The following is a 25,285-nucleotide window of genomic DNA, read 5'->3' as shown; positions in this document are numbered from 1 at the left end:
GCCTTGTTGTGTTTCATGGCAATTCATTGTGAGCAAATGCAGTGCTTCCTGAGCTTCAGACAGGGTGGATTACAAAAAGTTAGTAAGTAGCTGAGGAATTACAGATAATGTTAGGCTTAATATACTTTAGAAAATGTTGAGTGTTCACATACTGCTTAAATAGTTCTCTTCCTGCAGAAACAGAAAAGTTCAGTGCAGCTTCTGTTATGATAAAAGGTCATTCAAAGAGTGCATTCAATAGTCTATCTTCATTGTGGACACTTTATGGAATTAAATGTAAAAGAAGGGAGGAAGCAGTGCTGTACATTGGGATGGTTTTAATAGTTTGCTTCTGTTACTCATTTTCTCAGAGGTGACTGTGAACCTGTAATACTATAGAGATGCAGTTTGTAAAAGTTTTTTGTAGCTGTTAAACAAAATGAAGGGGGGTAAAATTCCTGAGACATACAGTTTAAGCAACATTCTAAAAGTATCTTTGTAAAATTGGAAAACAGTTTGAGGGGTTTATTTTTACACCAGTAAAGCAAACAGCCTTTGATCTTTTTCTGTTTGCTAGCTGTGCCAAGCCTCACTCTTTCTAAAAAGAGGTAAAGCTGCATTTTTGGCTTATAAAAATAGCTTGGTCCAAATGACTGAATAGTTTGTGCAGCACTCCTTGCTTAAATGTGTTCTTGCTTCTTGTCAATGTGTTGCTGGCATCCTTATGCCAGCATATATGTACCACTGTTTTAATCTGTTCTTAGTGTGTATTTTTTAATGCAGTAATAGTTCTGAAAAAGAAAACAACAACAAAAGAACACAAAACACAACAACACTCTTTTCAGCTCAATCTCTTTTGCTGCAGGGGTATGTTGTAGTCCCACAAGGAGATTGAATAAAATCCCTGGCTGAACTATAGCTCAGCTGTTAGCAGTAGTCCTCTGCCCTCAATGGCTGGCAGTAGTGGAGAGTTCCTGGGGAACTATTTGACCTCTACCCTTTGGTTTGAAAGTTCCAGTCAGAATCTGCTGCTTCTGTTTGTGCTCACTGTGAGTGCTTTATGCAGGTAAAGTGTGGGGTTGCTTTTCCTACTTTTTGGCTGCTTTATCTGTAGGGCACATCACATTTCCTATTCCTATTTCTAATTCAGTTACCGAATGAAATGTTATATTGTCCATATTTTAACAGTGTGTCTGTCTGTAGGATACTTCTTCTCACACCTTTCCTCAAAGTACACCCAGGCAGTGCTTCTGTTTCTAGTACAGCAACACCCTGAAATGCTTATGACAAAAATCAGCAAGCTGGCCAGTGCAGGGCTGGGTGGGTTGTGACCCTGGTGCTGACAAGTCAAAAATAGTTGGTCAGTGGTAGGTGGGCTTCCTCATCCTTTTCTTACCCCTGTGGTTTTCCTGCTTACTTGTAACACTTGCTAGTCTTTGGCAGTCGGTTACTAACATTGCTCCTGGTATCATTGCATCTTCTTTGGCTGAGTTCTGCAGTTTTAAGTATGTTACTCAATTCATACTGTGGTTAGAAACAATGACACTTGTGAGACTTCCAGTTCTTGTTTGTTGAGTGTTGCTGTGACACTTCAGCAGCAGAGGTAAAACACAAACACTGTTTTAAGAGTGGAGTAATACAAATAAGACAAGTAGGGAATTCTTTTGTATTTTAGATTATTTGAGTGTATCTGAGGACCCAGTTACTTTTGTTGCCATAGTTTCTTTGGACAAGTGCATTGTTTTTAAATACCAATATATTTTGTTGTGGCTTAAGGTCCTTAGTAGATCAGAACTGAACTGTGTGAAAAGGCAAATGTGACTGTCACTGCTCAGAGAACTTAGCTGATAGACTATACACTCAAGGTACTTCTAATACAGATGAATGTGTTGTGATGATTAAGCAGCAGTTCAGTTAGCTGTTCTGGGTGGTAGTTGTTTAATCAGTATAGCAGAGGAGAAGTTTATGGAGCAATAAGGCATTGAATTTCTGCAAATGTTGTAATGCAGTTTCCCTCCCACAGAGCACACGTGCGTGACTTTTGCTAGCAAAGATGCAGCTCAAGCTCACAACGGAGTGATTGGGTGCAATTAAAGTGTTGAATCAGAAGGGCTTTGAATGCTTTAGTTTTGTTTTAAATGACATGAAAAATTAAAGGGGTCACACTGGAATTATCCAGTCAACAGTAGTGGGTAATTTCCATGCCATTAAAGAAGTCTTTATTAACATAAATCAACTGTCCACAAATGTATCAGAGAAAGAGCAAGTTCTATATAGCAGTATTTTAAAGGTACTCATTGTGTAGAGAGTACACCTGCTATGGTAGTTATCAGAAGCATTGTGAAGAAAGTTCTTGGACAAAGTAAGAATTTCTTTTTGGTTTTCTTTTGTTTTCCTACTCACATCTCTCACATGAACAGACACTGGGTAAGTCTGCACACTGTGGGTGAGAAAGGGACTAAGCAAGTACTAGGAACAGGACTTAAGAGGGTGACTGAGGTTCAACAGAGGTGCTGGAGTGTTGGTGTCAGGAGCTCTTCATTGAAACAGTAGCTGAACAGTCAAAATACTTTTTCACTTCAGTGCATTTAACCTAGTCTGAATAACTTAACTATAACATTCTAGGCTGAGAATTGCCTTTCAGAATGAGATTCAGTGATGGATTCAGCAGTATGGTTAGGAGCAAAAGCTTGTATCAGGAGGAGCAAAGATTGGTAACAGCAAAATTCATCCTATTAATAGATTGCCTGAAGCTGTGGGAAGTCTGTTGTTTGCCTTCTTTTATCTGGGTTCTAACTGAAGAACATTTCTGCTGAAAATAATCTGTGGTGGTGTGTTTTTCTGAAAGGATGACTTGGCCTTGTGAAAAAATCCATATTGCTAAGAAATACACAATGTAATTCTTCCATCATGACTTGACGTGATGTTTCTGGAGCAAGCAATAGCCTTCAGTTTACTTCAGATAACTCTTTGTGAAACCTGCAACCAGGTTCTTGTCATAGACATACTGCCTGATAACTGGGACTTTCCTCCTTTTTGTCCAAAAGATGTGATCACAAGTCACAACTCCAGCAGAGTAAGTTATGAATAGAAAGCTTTTTCCTAACCATTCTGTTTGGTTCTGTTTCAGTGAAAAAAAGTTCCACAAGTTGAAATCACAGGGAAAATTGATGCAAATTCATATATCTTTAAATATTAAAAGTAATTTTTTAAAATCTTATTTGTTCAGGCAAAGAGCCAAAGTGCAAATTTTAATGAGCCAGGCTTTCACAGTATCACACAGTATCACAGTATGGCCAAGGTTGGAAGAGACCTCGAGGATCATCGAGTCCAACCTGTAGCCACAGACCTCATGACTAGACCATGGCACCAAGTGCCACGTCCAATCTCCTCTTGAACACCTCCAGTTCAGAAGGTCACAGTGAGCTGTGGTCTGGGTTTAGGTTTAATTTTCTTTATATATAGTTTATTTGAAAAGTTTTCATGGGGACTTTCATGCCACTAGCTGAAATTTTATATGGAGAGTCATTTACATAACATTTGTATGGAAATTGGGGTTGACAATGAAGAGGCGGCAGAGTTGGCTGGCCCAGTAGCAGGCAACTTCAGTCATAGTCTGAGATTCTTGCAGGCCTTGCAGCACTGTATAAGACACAAACCAAATTTTCATTTTCTGCTTGTAAAATGATAGTTGTAGGTTATTCAGTATTCCTAAGGTTGGAAGAGACCTCAAAGATCGAGTCCAACCTGTCACCACAGATCTCATGACTAGAGTAGGGAGGATAATGTATTAATGGTTCAGATTAGGTTTGTGAATGACAGCTGTTTAATCAAAACCCTTATTGTGCAGTAATACTGTAATTAGCTTGTTAATGAACATGAACTTAGGTTGACACAGGTGTACAGACCAGTGTGTCAGCTTAGATTTGTAAAGATATTTAACTTTTCTCAGTGTGCTTGTATTCATTTTGACTGTTTCATGACAGTTGAGGCTTGAAATGTGTTTCAGAGATACAGGAGTGCATAATTCTGTGCATTAAGAAGAAACTCCAGTAGAAAATGTTCGGGCAAAAAATTGAAATGGTGTTTAAAAGTTGAAAAGTAAACTTCACTTCCTGATTAAATACGCAATAGAAGAGTCACTCAGAGCACATCAGCAAAGGAGGCTTAAGGAAAAAAAGGATGGAGTGAGAAATTTCTTTTTCTTGTGGAAATGCAGGGGAAATGCACACACCCATGAGTGATACCTGAGGAAACAAACTTTTCACCTTGAGGAGTTTTGACTAGTTGTGTTAACTTTAAAGATGGAACTTGCAAGTTCTGTACAGCATCATAAATTAAACCAACTTTAAACCTTTTTAATTATGCAAAAGTGCACATGTAAATATTTAGAGGATTTGTTCTATCAGCTGTATTTCTTGAATTGATTTCTGTGAAATTAGGGGTCCAACTTGAAAGCTATAAAGTAAGTTTAAGGTAATGAAAGTTAGGATAATACAGAACTAATCTGTAGTCTTTTTTTAGCATGTTTGTTTTCATCACAAAGATGTGTCCCAATGAAAGGAAGAAAACAGCCTTTCAGCCTACTTACTACAAGCCAAAAAGACTTGTATTCCTACAACTACCTTTTTACAACTTTTTTGACAGGAGCAAGTTACTACCTTTTATTTCACTATGAAGTACTTAGATTGTTTGTTTTGTAAAATGCAGTCATGTTCTGAGCATTCCTTGTAGTGCATTCTTCGATGTTCAGTAACACAGAGGTGTATAACACAGAATACAGAGGTGTATTCTTTCATTAGATGTTGAGTTTGTAATGTGATCCATCTCAGAAGACTGGAATGTAAGCATTAGACAACGCTGTGTTTTCACACCGCTGTATTTAGGTGTTTAATTCAGGTGATTGTACAAAAACTCTTTCACAGGTATATTTTAACATGTACTTTGTTGCTTTGATGTAATTCAGTTTGCATTTTTATAGCAAAAAAGCTCACCTGAAACAAAGTACTTTTACAGGTTACAGGCCTCTTGGAATTCAGTGGTTTTGTATGACACATTCTGAGTCCTTTTATTCAAGGAATTAGTTCATACCCAGAACTGGTCTTAAGATTTCTCTACACTGCATTGTCAGTTTGAGTTTATTTTGTGTTCAAAATGGTAGCATGGGTGAAAAATACTTCCCAGGTTTTTGGTATGGTGATGTAGTTTGAAACTCAAGTATTGCTTATGTGAATTAATGATACTACAGTGAGTTGCTACTTTGCTTAATTGAACTGTGAAGACAAGCCTAACTACATTACATTGTGTTCTGAAATTAGTGCTGGTAGTTGCTTAGGTTGTTGTGTTCTGTTTGTTTTCAAATTAGTGTGTTTTGTTGTTTTGGTAAGACTCAAAACTGAAGGGTAGGAGACTTGCAGGTGTAAGTACTAATGTCCCCTTATGCTTCATTCACTTGCTTTTTGTCTGCTAGTGTATGTGGTCCTAGTGTGGACTATGACAGATCCAAGTTTGGAGCTTTACATGTTTTTGTTTGGTATGGTAAAAGTTTTGTTTGCTTGATATATTTTCAATTGCACTTCTCTCAGTTAAGTTTACCTTGAACATCACAGTGAGATTTTGTGTGTAATACTTCTAAACAAAAGCATTTACTAATGACTTACTGTTTGAAGGGGGGCTAATACCTAACCAGCTGTCCTAGTCATATGTTACTGAAACCTGTTGTTTTCAGTATGTTGTAACTGCTTTTTTTTTTTTTGGCCTTCAGTGTCTGTAACAGTTTTTGTCCCTTTGTAATTCTTCTTAAAAAAAGCCCCTGGCAAAATCACCAAGTCCCTTTACAAACCCTTTGCAAGCCAACCACTTCTGCTGAGGAACTTGGAACTAGATATGGCTGTCTCTTTGTCAGAAGTTTGTCTGAAATATCAAAATATGTCTGTGTGCCCTGGCAGCTGAATACTTTCAAGCTGTCAAGTTTGGATTCTACAGGGTTGGTTTTTTTCCTGGTTTAGATTTCTCAGGTGCTTGGCCTGAAAAGGGTTATTTTGGAGTATTTGTGACTTGTTACGAGCTGTTTCTACTATAGCTACATGGAAGCAGAAGTCCCCTTTCTTTTCACTGTGATTTCTAATTTTATTTGATTCATGTATTGATATTCATTGAATTGTTATCATTTTAGAGTACTTCTGCAAGTTGGTCTCAAAAGTTCTAATTAAGGGTGTCAAGAAAAAAAAAGGACTTTTAGAAACTTCATAATATTTCATGCTTGTGTAGGGATCCAAACCAAGACCTTTTCATTTTTCTTTTTGACTAGAAGTCAGCCTCTTCTTATTTTGGCCATCTCTCCAAAGGAAAAAAAAACCAAACCCAAACCACCAACCAACCAACAAAACAACCAGCAAATGCATCTTTAGAATAAAAGATTTTCCTAAGCAGTTATTTTAGCTTTTGTTTGGATTTATGCCTGTAATGTGAGATGTCCACACTGACATTCTCTGCCCAGTTTGAGGTGGATTTAAAACCCATGTCTTGTTATGGGCAAGCGTCCTGGATGAGATCTTTGATCCATACTCGTCTTCCCACTCTTCCTCCAACCTGTTTGGTGCTATATAGGAGGCATTAGTCTTGACTGAATTTGGGAACAGACATCTCTGATGGGTTTAATGGGGATGAGAGGAGGGAAAGCTGAAATTGAAATACAGTGGTCCAGGCTTCTCAAAGAAAAGGTATTTGAAGTGACTGAGGTATGCCTATAGTAAGTGGAAATCCTTCCAGTGCAGGAAGGTGACTGAGGTATGCCTGTTACAAGTGGAAATCCTTCCAGTGCAGGAAGTTCTCACAGTACTGGAAGGAAGGAGATATTAACTTGAAGTTGAATTTTAAATTAATTAAATAATTCCAATTAATTAGAATAAATTGCCATGCAGTATTATTGAATTTATGTGCTAATCATTTCAGTGGATGATAAGTGTCAATATTTGCTAAAGTGAGACTAATAATAAAGATACAGGTCTTGATGCTTCAGGAGTTGCTGACAAGTTTGAAATTAATTATGGACAGATACATTTTTTTGGATGTTTTTCCACTCTTCTACAGGGATGTTAACAGCTCCTGCTTTACATTTCTAGTACAGCTTATTGTCCTGACTGTGAATCCTGAGCAATGTAACTGGATTGTGTATGATAGACTTGTTTATTTTATAGCTTCTTGTAGTCTTGTCTCTGAATAAACGAAACATGGCTTACATCCTGCCCTCCAATTTGAGCTATTAGTCTATGTGTAAGGTCCTTGGGCTATTAAGAGGGTTTTTTCATACAATATTTTTCAAAGATTGGAATCATGAGTTAAAATGCAGAATATGATTATATGCATAGTAAAAGAAAAAAAAATCACTAAGTAATTTTTGGCCCATTTTTGTCCTATAAATTTGGGGGTGGGGGGAGGGAAGCTCCTGTTTGTAATACAGTCAACTTTCAGTCCAATATCTTGAAATGGAAAAATTTGTGTGTTCCCAGTAAATATTAGGTTCAACAGTGTAAATTACACTACATATTTAATATCTTCAAGTTTTAGTATAGCCATGCTTGGGGGTTTTTTCTTAGAACAATAGTTAAGCATTTGATTTTTCTGAATTTAATAAGAATGTTGTACTAGGTAGAAGTTGTCAGGTTATATTGGAGAAAATGAAAGTTGCTGTCTGTCTTCTGTTCAGAGTCTGCATCGGTGGACAAGTCTGTATCCCATTCTTGCACAACTCCTTCTACATCTTCTGCTTCTGGACTGAATCCAACTTCCGCGCCCGCTTCATCTGCTCCTACAGTTCCTGTTTCACCTGTCCCACAGTCACCAATTCCTCCATTACTTCAGGACCCAAATCTCCTTCGACAGCTGCTGCCTGCCCTGCAAGCCACCTTGCAGCTTAATAATTCTAGCGTAGATATATCCAAAATCAATGAAGGTAAGGGTTCTCTGAAGTTGATGTAATGTCTTTAACACACATCAGTGTGGATACTAAACTGTGGTAAATGCAAGCCTTAATTTGTATGAAAAGTGAATACATGAATCCCTAGATAAAGTGGAGGTTGTTTTTCTGCTAAGCCTTTTTGAATTAGCCAAGTACCATTTAAGGTTGTTCAGATAATAAATGCTGATGTATGTGAGCAGTCTAATTGAGACTGAGGACTTCATCGCTGTATCAGCACTCATCAGTTGCACAAAATTTCGTTAGAGCTTTTTGTTCTTTTGTGTTGTGCAGTGTTCTTTGTTGTCTGTAGTGTGTGCTGCTGCTCTAATAATATGTGTTTGCAAATACTGAAACTTCTAGGGATTCTTAAATCTTGCTGCCTACCAAGTTTTTTTTTTTCTCTAACAGAATGTGTTAGTGTCTCTGAATGAAGAGAGGGCAGCAACCATTCTGCTAGCAAGCTGCATTTTGTAGATATAATCACTGTATCCAGTACCTTTTTTTGTCACATTGGCCTGGTTTTATCAGGATAAAATTTAGAATGTAGCTATAGTACCTTTTACTGAAAGAGCAAGTAAAGCTGACACATTTTGAATGTAATTTTATCCAGTGTAGTGTCTCCACGTGACAGGTTTCCGCTGAAGAAAGCGGTGTGGGACTTTTTGTTGTTTCTTTTAGCTTCTTGTGCACAGTTCATCAATTCAAGTAGGAAGCACACATTTATATATAGTGCCCAGAGTTCATTATCTTTAAGTTCTTAAAAGTGCAAACTCTGAAAGTCAAAACTGTACAGTACAGTTATTTCTAGGGAAAAGCTGTCAGTTGACTTAGCACCAGATGCTACAACTTCATTCAATACTGATAGGGGGAGTAGGTTACTGTTTCTTCTGTGCAGGGAGAAGCTTTGAACACTGTGGTGTGCTAGACTGGACTACAGTAGTACAATTATCATGAGTGATTGTGTTAAAAATGAAAGATCCAATCCAGATTTTAACAGTGTTTTATTTGAAAGCTGCCCATGTAAGTACCTAGTCAACTTCTCTTGCTGTGTCTTGAGTAAGAGCTGTGTCTACTTCTAAACAATGTGTTAAGTATTGTTCTGATGGCATGAGGGCCTGGCTGCTTGGTCCCTGTGGGCAGTGACTTTTACCTTACACAGCCTTTACTGTGCACATGGTGAAATCATTGTGATTGTCAGTCAGTTTTTTCAGACTTATGCTTGGGTAGTGTATGGTCAGGAAGGGTCCCACAGGTCCTGTAAACCTTTGTGAAAAGATAAGTTTAGAAGCTGAGTCTCATCACCTCATGCTGTAAAACGCTCTCCCTCTGTACAGCAGTTTTAAAACAGTTGGTTTTGATGTTTGGTGTGGGGTTTTGTTTGTTTGTTTTGTTTGAGAAGAAGAAATGCAATGTCTGGATTTTCAATGTGGAAGAGCTTTTCTTCTTCCTTAAACAGGAAGTGTTCCCCCTTTCTTTTTTTTCAGTGAGTTAAAAGTGATACTGGGGTTTTTGCCTTTAAAAACTTACTATGGTTTAAAAACCCTTACATTCTTTTTACAAGAGTAACAGACTGCAAACTGAACAAATGTTCTTTTGATGTTTACAAGAATTATTATTGATCTATGAGGTCAAGCTGAAAAGTGTGAAGTTATTTTCTAAAAGAATTTTTTTTAGTGTATGTTTCAAAGATTAGACTTTGAACTAAAGGGCTTGGTTAGACATGCCAGGCGTTCTGTAATTGAATTCAAGTCTCAGGTGGCTCTTTGGTCTGTTGGTGGATAAAGGAACAAAATCAGGGAAGAAAATGTGGCTTAAATGTATTTAGCCCATTTGAACAGTTCAAAGTTGTCTAGAATTGTCAGTAAAACAGAATGTTTGTTTTCAGTTCTAACAGCAGCTGTGACACAAGCCTCTCTGCAGTCTATACTCCATAAAATTCTTACTGCTGGACCATCTGCTTTCAATATCACTTCCCTAATTTCTCAAGCTGCACAACTGTCTACGCAAGGTATTCAGAGTCGTCTTTTCACTTATGTAAAATCCTTAGGTTGCATTTGGTAAAGGTTGTTACAACTGAAACTTGCAGAAGCTGTTTCTTGTCTGCTCTGGGGAATGTTGAACGGCATCTTTTCAAGACAGAAATTTTTACTTGGGGAGTGGGAAGCTGACATACAAATAAGCAAATGTGCCTCTCTCTCACCTCCTGGGATTTTCTGTGTGTTAACTAATGCTATATGAGTAATGTGGAACATCTGTGGGACACTCTCAATTTGTTCTGAACCTCTTTTGTAGAGGTTATTTAGTATTCAACATAAACCACAACTCTTCCTTGGTTGAACCCCCTTCTTGTAATACTGTGCAACTATTGCTCTTGGAGGAGGCCTTAAATTCTTAAAAGAAAGTTTATTCTGTCTAGTGTGGGGGAAGACGTAGTCTCCTGTAAACAGTATTTTTAATCTTCCAGGCATTCCTCTTCAGGTATCTTCAATGCATTCTGATTTGTAACTTACTAAAGCTAGAAACTGAAACCAAAACAATAAATGCAGTCTTGTTACTGAGTAGGTAAGCAGTAATATGCTAATGCTAATTTGTAACCAGTAATGAAAACATAGACAGAGGACCTGTTGGGGGATGCCTGGAATGGGTGAATAGGTCTCTGGATAAAATATTCATGCATTCTTTGAGTTAAATGTAGTTGAGCACTCTAAAACAGGAATGGCAAATGAGACTAATTTAGTCTCTTCATGTGTAAAAATGCATTGCATAATAGTTTCTCTTCCCCCTCCCCTCAAGTGTTAGAAGTGAAGTGTTTGGGGGGAAATCCAGTTCTTTAGTTAGAATTGTTGTTGAATAGTTACTTATTCATACCCCCCCAACCCTCTCAATGTGAATGTATTTGTAAATTAGCTAATACAGCATACTCCAAAAGACAATCTAATTCTCATTTAAGATAATTTTATTAAAGCAAATACTATTTTTTTTTTCTTTACAGCTCAGCCATCTAATCAGTCTCCAATGTCTTTAACATCTGATGCCTCATCACCCAGATCGTATGTGTCTCCAAGGATCAGCACGCCGCAGACTAACACCGTTCCGCTTAAACCTTTGATGACCACACCACCGGTGGCATCACAACAGAAGGTAGGCTGCTCCTGATTTCTGCCATACCCTAATAAGAAACCATTAGAGGTAATATGAAATATTGCTGCTATATATTCATGTGCTAGCAGTTATACAGTTAGGATGATAAAATATGGATGTTGTTTCTCACAGTAGAAACAAACAACTGGAAGCAACTCTTTGGATGTGTTTTTGCAGTACAGCTCTGTCAGGGAATTCCAATACACTTCTGTTTCCTTGAAGAAAATCTCCTGCTCACTTTGAATGCTGTCTGGAGATAGTACCAAAAGATCAATATTTTAACATATTTAAATGAAAACAAAACTTACTCCAAAGGCAACAGCTGATGCAGTTCTGTAGACTTTAGCCAGCAGAAGATTTTTAGGATGGGAGAGAAATTCTTGGGGAAGAGGGCTTGATACAGCCTCAGATTTTGTTTAGAAATGTTTTACAAGGTCAGTGACATGATGTCCTTTTCCCTTTCTCACCACCATTCATTCAGAATTCTATAACTGGATTAGTGAGTAGGACATATTAATAGAAGCTATCAAATAAGCTCCTAAGGTTATTCCTGGGGATGAAGTAGACAACAAAAAGTACAAAATGAAGTTGTCTTTTTTGCTTTTTATTTTCTGATGTGATCCCTCTTAGTGGATCACTCTTCAGGGGAGAGAAAGATGCCTGTTGCACAATCTGAGCTCAGTATTCCACATCCTACAAGTGGCAATACTGAGGTATAAATATTGAAGCTGAGTGAGTTTGTGTTTTCACTTACTTCCTTTGCCCAGCAGATCAGAGACTGTTTTGCTGCATACAGGTGGGGAAAGGAGGTGTAATTAGAGGCACTCAAGATGAAATTCCCCTTGAGGATTTTTCCTTTTTCCTTAGAGACTTGTGATTCCTATTACAGAGCAAAGGTGGGAAGAGATACTCTGTTAAAGGACTTATCATGAGGGAGGGTTTTGTAATTAAGGGCCTCTGAAGTCAGAGCTATTGAGTTGCACCCTCTGGTGGAAAGTAATATTTTTACATTCAGGATAATTTTGTGGTGATAGGTAGAGCTGCAGAGCCTTTTAGGTAAATTAAACAAACAAACAAAATCCAGCCAAACACAAACCAAAACAGGTGGTTATCTGTTTACAGCGTTTTTCTGACTGTGAAAATGGAAGTATGTTGAGGGTTTGAACCTCTCCTGGTGGTTTGCTGGTTTTGTGCAGTGGGAGCTTGTCCTGTGTCTTTGAAGATTGAGGGCTTCAGGTTTCACCCAGTGTGTCAGCATGTTGCTCAGTGTATATAGTAGCTTATCAGCAGAAGAATCGTGACGCTATAGACTTCTGAGTGAGACTAGTCTTGTTTAATTTTTCCTGGGTTTAGCTGGTGGTGGTTGTTCAGTTGCCCTTTTTTTCATTTCCTTTTCCTGAAATACCTGTTCTCCACCCCTCACTCTCTGCTTAGCTGTGTTTTTGCTTGGAAGAGAACCCCTTTTGTCTTGAAGGCTTTTAAGGAATGCTTTTGTCTTCAAGAGGACCAATTGCATTCCTGATTCTAATCTAAATGCCTCATTTTCTTACATTTTGAGTTTTGCATGGGTACAAAGAAATCAGTTGAGTGGCCCAGTTTATTGTGATTGACAATGATAGTGAGTTGTGAAAGCCTTATACGTGCACTAATCCTGCTTGTCTTTGTTTCTCCACTTCTGCATTCTGACTATGGGGTCACATCTTACAGCTAGGTGACAGGTAATGAAATTATCGAATAGTAAACTTGAAACAAAGGGAGGAGATGCCTGGCGCTTTCACACCCTGAGAACTCCCTGCCTTTCACCCAGCAGTAAAAGCCAGCATTATGCCTGTGAAGCTGGTGATGTGATAGGAAACTGTGCCTTTAGAGAAAGTGAAGGCAAACTGTGCTTCTGGACACACAAGACTTCCTTCAGGTGTTCAGTAGAAGCAAAAAACCTTTCAAGGCTAAATGCAAGTTTGAGAAGAATTGATCAAAGTTTAGTGTAAGTTGTAACTGTAGCAAGGCTGCCACTCAAAACAAAAACATCTGGTTTATTTTTTTGCAGCATATATAATGTGGTTGCAATCAAAATGTGATGTGTGGTAGACTTCTAAGTTACTGCAAATATGTAATGTCTTTGCTCCAAAATGCTATTAATCCTGATGGACTGTTGTGATGATTGTATACATTAGCAAGCTTTTACTCTGTGAGGAAGTTACAAATCCTACTACACTGTGATGTCATTGCTATTTTCTGTGTACCTCAAGTAGCTTCACAAATCAGCTAAACAGAATTAGTAGCAATTCTTCACAGCACAATCTTTTCTTAGGCTTTGTGTTCCTCAAATGTGGTGCTGACAACATTGCTGTTGGAGCATTAACATGAATTGGTTGTGTGTTAGTCCCAGAAGTAACAAATTCTGGTTCAGCAGCAGATACTTCTCCGGTTCAGGATAGAAATAAAATCTTTTCTTGCTAATTCTTGTATTGACATAATTCAATTCCATAAAGTGGGATTGGGATGAGAATTTAGGTGGTGTGAACATGTCTGGTTTGGTACTCTTGGCTGTGTCAGTCAGGTTAGCTTATGCAATTGGGGGTAAACTGTGCATAATCAATATGTGCTGCTGTTGCAGGACACACTTGGTTTCAGAGCTTAGGGTGCTGCGATACAGCAGTCACAGATGAAGCTGAACTGGCACTGTGCAAGCAGAGCCCAGTGCCAGACACAGAGATGTTTGAGGTGGCTTTGGGGACAGTAGGGTGCCATTCATGTGTAGGGCCTGTTACTTAGGATTGCATGATCCTGTCTGTACTGCCTTTAAATTGAGCTGCTGTATCCACCTGTATACACAGGGCAGCTCAGGTGACTCCAGGATCCTAAGCATCACCTTTTCTATGTAGCTGTGCCTGTGTTGTATGGTTAGAAACTGTTCAGAATTTCTTCAAAATCACTATGTAAAGCATCTTACACAGACCTGTCCAGGTCAGTAAGAATATTGCCTGTGGAATTTATCTTCTTTATTTAGTCCTTGTTATTTTTCTGTTGCTGGTACACTTGACTCATGCTCTTTGAAACACTTGGAAAACAGGGAATACTTCAAGAGTTTCTGTGGCTCATTTATCTCTCAATCCCAGGTTTTCTTTACAATCCACTTTTGTTTTTATTGTTACCAGCCAAGAAGCTGGTTAGTTTTCCAATTTGGATCTGCCAGGTATTATCTCAGATGAATATTCCTTTTGAAGTTGCTTCTTCTGTTTGAACAGCCTCAGTAGTTATCTGCTGACAGGGGGAGCAGAATTCAGGCATTAATAGCAAAATTCATTATGTCATATGTTTCATAAAGATATGTGGATAGTCTTTTTTTTCATAAATCAATTTGTGAACTGCTATTATTTTGCCCCCCTTAACTGTATAATTATTTATTTCAACACTGAATGATCTTGCCTTATCTTCCTAGAAGCATGACCCATTCATGTGCTACATAGGCAGCTTTTTGTTTGGTTGTTTTTTGGTGATAATTTTGAAATGTAACTTTTCCTCTTAGGCATATCAGTAGGTTTGAGATTACATTCAGATTTCCTTTATATTTAAATAAATGAAGTTGTCTCTTGAGTTTATTTGAGCACATACTGTCTGACTTGTCATCTGTGGCTTGTTTCACAGGAGGCTCTTTCTGAAACTGAGAGAATTTCTGGAGGTTCAGATGACCACTAGTTAGTAATCTGCACCAGCTTGATGTTAGCAAATGCCAGACAGGCTGCCTGATTTATGGTTTTTGTCTTTATGAATCCCTAGAACCCATTCCTCCTCCTTAAAGTCATTAGCTTGATTTTCCTGAGTGGGGGATAAAATTTGGAGCTGCTTCCTCTTTTGTATGTGCTTCAAAAGGGGCAGAGATGTGCAGAGCATGGGGCAAATAAAACATATCTCCATTTACTGTAAATTAGATGCTAGTGTATTCCACAAGTTTTCATCCTGTCATAGTTTAGGATTTCACAGAAGGAAAGACTGTGTCTCACTGCTGATTACTTTTCCTTTGTAGTACACGTGAACATTTAAGACAAAGTCAAAAGCCACTGATGGCTCTACTGATTTTTAGTCACTCTGACAGAACAATTACAAAGATGAAGTAACAGACTGATAAATACGCTCTAGGTTTTTGGTTTGTTTGGTTTTTTCCCATTCCTAATAGAGGTGTTACAGCATGGTAATGACCTAATTCTGCTCTTGATGTTCTGTAACCTGTGTTCAGGTGGGGAACTTTTCACTTTTTATTTGGATAGTGAACAGTTCTGAGTTTGAGAATGAGCTTGGTGTTCACATGAAAGACATGGCCGAAACTGAAATTGGGTTGACCTGTTTTACCTAATAAACTTGCAATATTTGCCAAGTCATATGGATCTAAATTTGTTTCTGTTACATCTACTCAGTACTCCTGTTTTAGTAAAAAGGCTGTTAAAGCTGTGGAACTTGATACTTTATTATTGCTATTACTGTGTCCAGTTCTGGGCCCCTCAATTTAAGAAGGACATTGAGACTCTTGAACGTGTCCAGAGAAGGGCAACGAGGCTGGGGAGAGGCCTTGAGCACAGCCCTGTGAGGAAAGGCTGAGGGAGCTGGGAGAAGAGGAGGCTCAGGGGTGACCTTATTGCTCCCTACAACTACCTGAAGGATGGTTGTAGCCAGGAGTGGATTGGTCTCTTCTCCCTGGCAACCAGCACCAGACCAAGAGGACATAGTCTGAAGCTGCACCAGGGGAAATTAGGGTGGAGGTGAGGAGAAAGCTCTTCACAGAGAGAGTTGTTAGCCATTGGAATGTGCTGCCTAGGGAGGTGGTGGAGTCACTGTCCCTGGAGGTATTCAAGAGGGAATTGGATGTGGCACTTGGTGCCAAGGTTTAGTAGTCATGAGGTCTGTGGTGACAAGTTGGACTTGATGATCTTTGAGGTCTTTTCCAACCTTATTGATTCTATGACATTCTATCAAGAAAACCCAGCTGGGCTTGTAACTTGTAATTTCCGTGTTTTGCTTGGATTCTAACACTTGATATTTACTGTGGAGAAATTCAAATGAAGTTTTGTCTTTTTCAGGTTGCTACTCCAGGTGTTAAACAAGGACCAGCTTCACAGGCAGCACCTCAGCAGCCAGTAATAGCTGACAAGCAGGCAGGTCATGAACCTGCCTCTCCACGGAGTCTTCAGCGCTCAAGGTATGTTTAAATACTTCCCTCTGCTCTCCTCCGGTTCTGCTCTGGATCCAGTGTCTGTTGCAGATGTTGCACACTGTGGGCTTTGCTTTGTCCTGTTTATTGAACGTAGGGTTGAACTCTGCTGCTACTGAGTGGATGCAGGTGTCTCTGTTAAAGAGCTAACGTGGTATAGTCTGCACTTATTTCAGTGCATTTTTGAGGTTAAATGCTTTTGTTCTGTGGTTTGCATAGTTGTTAGGTGTTTGTCTCTTGCTGTAGTGTAATTTGAAGTTAGTAAGAACTTTCTGTCTATCAGGTGATTTTGCTGTGTTAATGAAAAGCATTAGAAAATTAAGTTTCACAAATGTTTTTTCCTTGGCCAGACTTAAAATTTTGTCAGCTTTGCAGCTTACTGAAATGTTGCATGGTACAGAAATTTAGCCATTGGTTTATAAGGTTGGTTTCAAATCTCTCTGAAATTTTTCTTTTGGAAAGATAGGCTTTTCATTGTGTAGGTTGTCTTGAATTTCAACATACTGGTTCCAGGGGCTGTGTCATAAGAGCTTTCTGATGGAGTCATGGGTCTGGAACTGTGTGGCAGGAGGAGATTGCTGGTTGACTTTTTTAATTGTGCATCATCACAATGGATTACCATAAATCTGCAAGCTGTTGTTCTCTCTCCCTGGAATTACTCCATTCCGTGTGGCATAGTCCATCTTTTAACTCATACAGTAGCTGAGGCAGGTACCTGCCTTTATTGAAGCATTTTAAAATACAGTAGTTGTTTGGAGCTGTCATTGCTGCATTTGTAGCTCCCCCTGCTGCTAGCAAAGCACTGCTAGGATCTTTTGAGATGTTTCAGTCGTGATTGAGACAACTTGATTTTTGGGAACTCACAGATTTTCTTTATTTTCCTGAAATGTGTCTGATGTGTTAAATTGGGTTTTTTTGCTGTTGAAGTAGGAGCCAGAGAAGCCAGGTTGATAAATGGAGAGGAAGCAAATAATAAGGGAACTTGGAGTCCTGTTAGCACTAAGGAGCAAATAAGCCTTGGAGGTGTTGCCTCAGTTCTGCATAGTTAATAAATACAGACTTTCTCTGCACCATCAGCATGCTGATGCTGTATCAATACATAGAAACATAGAATAATTTAGGTTGGAAGGGACTTGTAGCTATGATGTATTCCAAGTCCCAGCTCACAGTAGGATTGACATATTTGAACTGCTAAGGACATTGTTTAGGTGTGGTTTTAAAATGTCCCTGAGCATCTTCTTCTGATATCTGACTACCCTTATGGTGAAATACTGTATCCTTATGTCTAATTAGAATTTCCCTTGTTGCAGCTTGTGTTTCTACCTCTTGTCCTATCACTGTGATCTCTGAAAAGTGTGGCTGGCTGTTGTCCCCACAGATAGTTAAAAACAGTAAGAAGATCCTTCAGTTCCCTTCCACCAGCCTTCTCTTTCCCAGACTGAATTAACTTACAGCTTCACCTGATACAGCACATGCCTCAATTCCCTAGGCATCTGTGTGGTCCTCTGTCAGATTCCTTTGGTGTGACAGTTTTATTTCCTGTCTGCCCATTCAGGTCCCTCTGTGAACAACATCCTATCCTCCAGTGTATTGACTGCTCCTCCCAGGTAGATGTCATCTGCAGACTGACTGTGGGTGCTCTCTGTGCCACCATCTAGGTTTTTTTATTAAAAACATTAAGCAATGTTGGCTGCAGTATTAATCACTGAGGCACAGCACTAGTCATTGGCTTTTGATTGGTCTTTGTACTGCTGACTGCAGCAGTTGAGCCCAGCAGTTCAATCAGTTTTCCACCCACCTTTCACATGAAATCTAGGTAAGGGAACAGTTCATCTGTGATAATGGCACAGGCCTTGCTGAAGTCAAGGTAAACAGTGTCACTGCTTTTACCTTATCCACTGAGCCAGTCATCTCATCATAGAAGTCAGTGAGCTTGATCAGGCTTAATTTCAATTTTCACCTTGATAAATTTGTGTTAGCTTTTTTTTGTTTGTTTGTGTGGTTTTTTTCCCCCCTTTTAGTCTTTCACATAGCTGGAACCCCTTCCATGAAGAGTTGTTCCATAGCTTTGCCAGAGGCTAAATTCAGCTGGCCTGTAGTTCCTCAGGTCGTCATTCTTGTGCTTTTTGAAGATGGCTTTAACATTTGCTTCTCTTGCCCCATCATCAGGAAACTCGCCTGCTCACCATGCTGTTTGAGGCAATGCAGCATCTGAGTTATGCTGGCCAGCTCCCAGATCACCCTTGGGTGCAGACCCTCTGGTTGCATGGACATATGTCCAGTTGCTTAACTGCTTCTTAGCTTCCTCCTCTGCTGTAGGTAGCACTTGACTCACAGTAACTCTGCTGATGTGCTGAGCATGTGGGAAGCCTGACAGCAGCCTGTACTCATAGAATCCCAGGGAAAACAAAAAAAGCTGCCAACTACCCCATCATGTCCTTTATCTCTAGGTTCCCTCACCTTGTAGAGAGGCAATCCATCTGTTCCTACCCTTTCATTTGCTCCTACCTACAGTGCTAGTTTCTTTTCATGAAAAGTTGGCTAGTTTCAACTGGAACTTCAAAATCTACATGCTATTTTTCTCCTAATCAGCCAAATGTTTCTACAGTTAAGTGTTTGCATTTGTGAGTGGTTTTGAAGTAGTTGAGCCAATTACTGAGAGAACACAGAGCACAAAACCCAAACAGTGCTTTCTTCCCCCCCCCCCCCCCAGTTAAATACTCACTTTTGCAAGGTTTGCTGTCTGAAATCAAGGAAAATTTATGTATACAGCTCTAAGAAAGCTGTCTGCCAAAGGCTCTCTGCATACTTTTAAAATATTTTTTTTATATTCTGAGGTTTTTATAAACAGGTTTGAGGGTATTGAAAGGAACGAAGTTAAAGTCTTTGATGCTGCAGAGCAGTGTGCTGTGCCTAATTCGGCTGTTTGGAAACCTCCTGTAATTCTTTGTAAGTGTGAGAGATTAGGGTAAATGGTTGGGCATTGGACTGTAAAGGGAAATGCATTATGCTAGGATGTTTTCAGTCCTCAGTGGGGTAGGCTAGGTGGTGAATTAAGATTGCTTTCAAGTTTGGTTTTTCTTCGTATTGCTTTTATCACTTGGAGGAGAGCGGTAAGAAAGTTTTAGGTAATAGACTGAAATGATGGCCTGTGTTGAAAAACTGCTGCCGGTGTTTTTAACATAATCTCTCAAGTAAGGGCTAGGTGCTTACACAATTACTATTTCTTGGTTTAAGCAGTGCCAAAAGAATATTGTACTTCAGCAGTTACTGGTGCTAGTGATGTTCTTTTGTCCTGCTCAGGATCCTTTGTCTTCCCTTACAGCAGTGGAGACGACAGAGCAGAATGTTTCCTGCCTTGTCTTTGTCCATGTTTGCATGAATAACAAGTGCTGCTCCCACCTCTTCTTTGTGAAATAGAATAGAGCCCCTCTCTATGAGTGTAATGGCCATGGAAGTGATTGAACCAGTGCTGGAAAGAGAACTAGGTGTAGAGGCCTTGTTTTTGCAAGTAATGGGGAGTAGAAAAGGACATGTGCTGAAACATCGGCTTCTAAGCTTCCCCACCATAGGTTATATAGTCTTTCCAGCAAAAGTTCTGTTAGTAATGATTAGAAAAGCTTTTAACCAAGAGTTACAGCTGCAAAGTAGAATTGGGAAAGCTGTGTATTGGTGTTGTTTGCTTGCATATAGAGGTCTGAAAGAGGGCAGTCAATGGCTTTATCCAGGGCACAGCTTTTGATTTGTCTTGCAGTACATGTGTCAGCTGAACATGTCTCCATGCATCTGTTCTCCAGCAATGGATTAACTAACCAATTAGAAAAATGGCAGCATGAATTTCTCCCAGTAAGGCAGTCCAGTCGATAGCTGCAAACCTGCTGCTCTTCTGCTACTTCTGTTCTGAGTGCTTTGAGTGAGGATGTGCAGTAGCACGGTCACCTCAGTGTTGGTATTTGGCCTTAGTAGATGTTTGTAATCCTCAAGCCCACATGGCTGTTTTTAGATCAGAACACCAGGCTTTGTTCTTGATGATAATCATGACACTTGGCAATACTCTGTTGGATAAATCTGCTTGACTTCATCTGATACATCCTTAGTGAAAACCTTTAGTTTGCAGCTACTGGAAAGAAGAACATACACATATATACTCTCTGTCCAACATGGAAATGTAGGAACAGCCTACATATCTTGAAATCTCTGTAAAAACCACCAAGCAACATTTCCCCCCTTACATGGTAGCACTCAAACAGTTCCCATATAAACAGGAGGCTTCTGGAAAAGTGGCATATGTTTAGTCTACCAGAAACATTCACTTTCATGGTTGAAATGTTCTATGTGTTTCTGTGACTGGAAGCAATGAATTTTACATGCTTATTTCTCTATAGGTTTATGTATACTTTTCAAATGCTCACTTTTGGGTTTGAATTCTTTCTTGCAGTAGTCAAAGAAGCCCATCACCAGGTCCAAATCATACCTCTAGCACTAGTGCATCAAATTCAACACCTGCCCCACAGAGCACGCCTGTCCGACCCACGTGTTCATTAACACCTACGCTAGCAGCACACTTCAATGAAAATCTTATCAAGCATGTTCAAGGCTGGCCTGCAGACCATGCAGAAAAACAGGTGGGTACACTTAGGCTTTGTTCCCTCTCAGGCTGCAAAATATGAAGCTTAAAATCTGGTTTCCTTACACAGGTTGCTTTTCGTAGGGCATAAAAGTAATTAAAAGCCCTCTGATGCTTGGCCCTAGCCAGAAGAGAAGAGAGGGAAAGTAGATCAGGTCAGACCTGCAGGTTTTACATGTGATTGCCATTGAAGAAAATCTGCTCTCCCAGCCAGAGCCAGCACAGCAGGGAGTACCATTGCTGAACTTTAATAGTGCAGGGAAGGATCTGTTTGAAACAACTTTCCTTGCAAGAAATGCTCTTTTGTCATTGTGTTGTGATACACAGGGCCTCAGAGTAATTATACTAGTCTCTTTGGTGCTGTTGAGGGGTTCTCTGGAGTCACATACCCAGTTCAGTGACAGCTTCAGGAAGTGCACAAACTGAGGATAGCTCTTGCCTTCTAAAATTACACTTCTGCTTGCCTCCACCTGACTACATAAGGATATAAAATAGTGGAGTTTGTCTGAAGAGGGTTGCAAAGCTGTGGTTATTTCCCTGTGTCAGGTATTCCTGTGTGGTGTTCAGTTGATTTTGTTTCTAAGGCTTGAGTTTAGTCTGACACTGAACTAGTGGATGGAGACTTTAACTGTTAAATTATTTTGGGAACTTGGAGCCCTGTCATTCACTATCTTTCAAGTTGACTGGGGGACATTTGTTAGGATCCAGGAACTGCAAACCATCCCTGCCTTAGCAGGGGCCTGGTTTAGACAAACTCCTGGCAGCCAGTGTTGTTCATTTCTGCTTCCAAATGGGCTTTTGTAGAGAATTAAATGTACTTCTGATTGAATACTGCCTTTGAAGTTCAGAGTGTGCTTTGCTGCCTCAAAATGTACCCAGCAATACTCGTCTATGGCCAATAGTTTCCAGTGCATGGTTCAAAAATCCTCATCTTTGTGTGTAACTTTTGCAGGCATCAAGATTACGTGAGGAAGCCCATAACATGGGAAGTGTCCACATGTCAGAAATTTGTACTGAATTAAAGAATTTAAGATCTTTAGTTCGAGTATGTGAAATTCAAGCAACTTTGCGTGAGCAAAGGTAAGTGTGTGGTCTGTGCTCGTTTTCCTAACAGTCATTTTCAAGGTGGCATTAGAGCTCCCGTTCTGGCATTGCATTGCACAAGCTTTATTTCTGATGACTTTGAAAGCATGCCAGTACTTGCCAGGTTTGTAAACTATCTTCTGTATGTGTGTCCTACCTGTTTCCCACACAGAAAGTTCTTGGTCTCCAATGAGTAGAACCAGATATCCAGCATCATTCATGGTTTGGTTTGAAAGGGAGCTTAAAGATCATATAGTCCAAAACCCCTGCTGTTGGCAGGGACACCTTCCATTAGATCAGGTTGCCTTCTGCAACCTAGCCTTGAACACTTCATGTATCTTCACAGGAGGGGTGCTCCAGCCCTCTGATCATCTTTATGGCCCTCTGCTGGACTCACTGCAACAGTTGTGGATCCCAGTATCCATATTGCTGACAGATGTTAAACAGCTTCTGTGGGTATTTTTACTTAGACAAGAATAGAGATGCATTAGTGCATGAGGAAAGAAACAATTAAGCAACACTAGTTCAGCATACTGCTAAAGTATCTGCCTGTGCATGGTGCACAGACCACATAGCTACACATAGTTTACCCTGGTTTTAAGCACCACAGCTTGCATGAGACATTCATTATACAAGCTAAGGAAAAAGTAATGTTTGTTAATTAGGTATGAGGTGTCTGAGAAGATCTTGGGGTTCTTCAGTGTGATGTTCTGCTTTTAAGTCACTAACAGCAGGTGTCTTGTCTGTTGCTGAAACAGCACACAACCACATAGCTGAAGACTTGTGCAAGAGTCAGAAGTTCAGTACTACAATACGTGCTGAACCTTTTCACCAGTAGTCACGGTGCTGATCATACCCAGTTTCCTTTCTGAGTTGTTACCCACTGTGATGTCACACTACAGTTGGAGTGCTGTGATTCTGAGTTTTAGGCTTTTAGTAGCAGTACCCACTATTTCAATAGCTAGCTTTATCCCAGGAGCTCTTGATTTTTGGCAGTTACTAAAATAATCTTTTTGAAGTAGGCTCCAGTATGTTTGTAAATCTTTCCTAATAAAGAAGTGAAAATACCCATTCTTTCAGAAATAATTTCATCATTTCATTACATAAACTACAGCTTCTGTAGTATATTTAATTAATTGCTTGGTTTCCTGCTGGGTTCATTTTTGTCTCTGGGTGCAGATTTGATCTGAAATAACCAATCAAGTGTCATGTTGAGCTCACTAAATAGTACCTTGTTTCTTCTTCACTGTCACTGGATAACAACTGTGACTTTGAATCTGTGTTAACATCTATCTTTTGCTGCAGTCCCAAAGATGTGGAATACTTGGCATAAGTAACAAGGTGGTGAGGAGAATCATTCCCATAGGATGGGCTTTTCAAAACCAATGCATTTGAAGGCTAATGCTATTTCTGTCCTTTTGCATAGAACTGTTTAAATTTGTTCTAAAAAAGGAACTTTTATCTCTAGGCAAAGGAGTCCATTGTTGTAATCATAACTGACAGCATGAAGGCACTTCACACTGACTGGTAGATTTTATATGCCAACAGCTTTTTTAAGTTTTAGTGGATTTTCCAAGTCAGGGTTTTGTGTCTTGTTTTGTTTTTCCACGTTCAATGTGTAAATCTAGAAGTCTCTACTAAAATGTCAATAGATAAATAATTTTCAACAAGCTGTAACAAGAAAGTCTGCTGAGGTGGAGGCTCTTGCTGCATCAGTTGAAGCTGCTGTGGACTTTTCATATGAGTGTTCTGTAATTTCAGCTTTCTCTGAATATTTTCTGAGTTCATTCACATGCTTGCATCACACTTCAGCATCATGAGAAATGGTTTCAAAACATTCTGTAAAAATTCTGGGAAACAGCCGTGTGAATAAAATGTTCATTCATCATGGTAATTGTTTGTCAGTTACAAAAGCATAGAATCATATAAGTTGGAAAAGATCTTAAAGATCATTGAGTTCAACAATTAACTGTGCCACATCTTTTAAATACTTCCAGGGATAGTGACTCCACCATTTCCCTGGCAGCCTGTTCCAGTGCCCAGGGACCCTTTCAGTGAAGAAATCTCTTCCTAATATCCAGTCTAAACCTCTCTTGGCACAAACTGAGGTCATTTCCTCATGTCTTATGTCTTGATTCTTGGGAGAAGAGAATCAACCCCACCTGGCTCCAGCCTCATTTCAGGGAGTTGTAGAAAGTATGGTCTCCCCTCAGTTTCCTGTTCTGCAGACTAAGCAACCCCAGTTCCCTCAGCTGCTCCTCACCAGACATGTTCTCCAGACCCTTCCCCAGCTCCCTTACCCTTCCCTGGACAGTAGCGGTTCAATGTCTTTCTTGGATTGAGGGGCCCAAAACTCAACCCAGTATTTGAGATGCAGCCTCACCAGTGTCCAGTACAAGAAGACAATCGCTTCGCCACACCTGCTGATCAAGCTAAGATGCCGTTGGTCTTTTTAGTATATCACTGGAATTGTAAAGTACTCATGTAGATACTTTAATAGCTCTGTTTAATGAAAATGTTTTTACTGATTTGTTTCTTTTCTCTTGCAGGATACTATTTTTGAGGCAACAAATAAAAGAACTTGAAAAGCTAAAGAATCAGAATTCCTTCATGGTGTGAAAAGATGTAAACAATTGCACATGGTTTTGAGTACAGGAACTATTAAACTGATGCCCAGTCTTAACACTTTTGAGCTGCATTTGAGTAGACTTTGGACCGTTGAGCTGGGCAGAAAAAAAAGTTGACACGGGGAAGGGGACAGGAGGGAGTCAAATTCAGGGGAAGATACAAGAATGATTTGTAATAAAACCCTTGAAATGTAGATTTCTTGTAGATGTATTCTTCACGTTGTAAATATGTTTTGTAGAGTGAAGCCATGGGAAGCCATGTGTATCAGAGCTTAGACATCCAAAACTAATCAATGCTGAGGTGGCTAAATACCTAGCCTTTTACATGTAAACCTGTCTGCAAATTTAGCTTTCCTTTGGGTTCTTTCTTTCCTCTTTTGTTTGGTTTTTTTTTTCTCCCCCTTCTTTTTTGTTTTGTTTTGTTTGGGGTTTTTTTTTTTGGGGGGGGGGGGGGGTTGGTTTGGTTTGGTTTTGGTTTTAGTTAATTTATCATTCAGAAATCTTGCATTTCCTAAAACTCAATGCAAGCGCCAGGCGATCTGTGTCTAAAGGCTGCAACAATTTGGGTAATGTACAAAAGCAGGAGCCAACTCTTTCCACACTTGCACCCCATCGAGAGCAGTGCTTCTCCACTTCTGTTTTACAGAGCAATGTTTCTTCAT

General features: G+C 39.5%; 1 protein-coding gene across 2 annotated transcripts in view; it reads left to right on the top strand.

Annotated features, from left to right (window-relative positions):
- Positions 1 to 24,704, top strand: part of WAC (WW domain containing adaptor with coiled-coil) — a 51,995-nt gene extending 27,291 nt beyond the window's left edge. For both annotated transcript variants that reach the window (XM_068146034.1, XM_068146035.1), the window contains 7 exons: positions 7,688 to 7,933; positions 9,825 to 9,947; positions 10,932 to 11,080; positions 16,156 to 16,274; positions 20,725 to 20,911; positions 21,866 to 21,993; positions 24,546 to 24,704. In XM_068146034.1, the coding sequence (XP_068002135.1) occupies positions 7,688 to 7,933; positions 9,825 to 9,947; positions 10,932 to 11,080; positions 16,156 to 16,274; positions 20,725 to 20,911; positions 21,866 to 21,993; positions 24,546 to 24,615 (1,022 nt within the window). In that variant the 3' untranslated portion in view covers positions 24,616 to 24,704. The remainder of the gene's footprint in view (positions 1 to 7,687; positions 7,934 to 9,824; positions 9,948 to 10,931; positions 11,081 to 16,155; positions 16,275 to 20,724; positions 20,912 to 21,865; positions 21,994 to 24,545) is intronic.
- Positions 24,705 to 25,285: the final 581 nt, after the last annotated feature.

Source organism: Melanerpes formicivorus, unplaced genomic scaffold, assembly GCF_026170545.1.
Source record: "Melanerpes formicivorus ecotype bairdi unplaced genomic scaffold, bMelFor1.0.p_v2 SCAF_13, whole genome shotgun sequence".
NCBI classification, from domain to species: Eukaryota; Metazoa; Chordata; class Aves; order Piciformes; family Picidae; genus Melanerpes; species Melanerpes formicivorus.
This window is presented reverse-complemented; position numbering and strand designations above follow the sequence as displayed.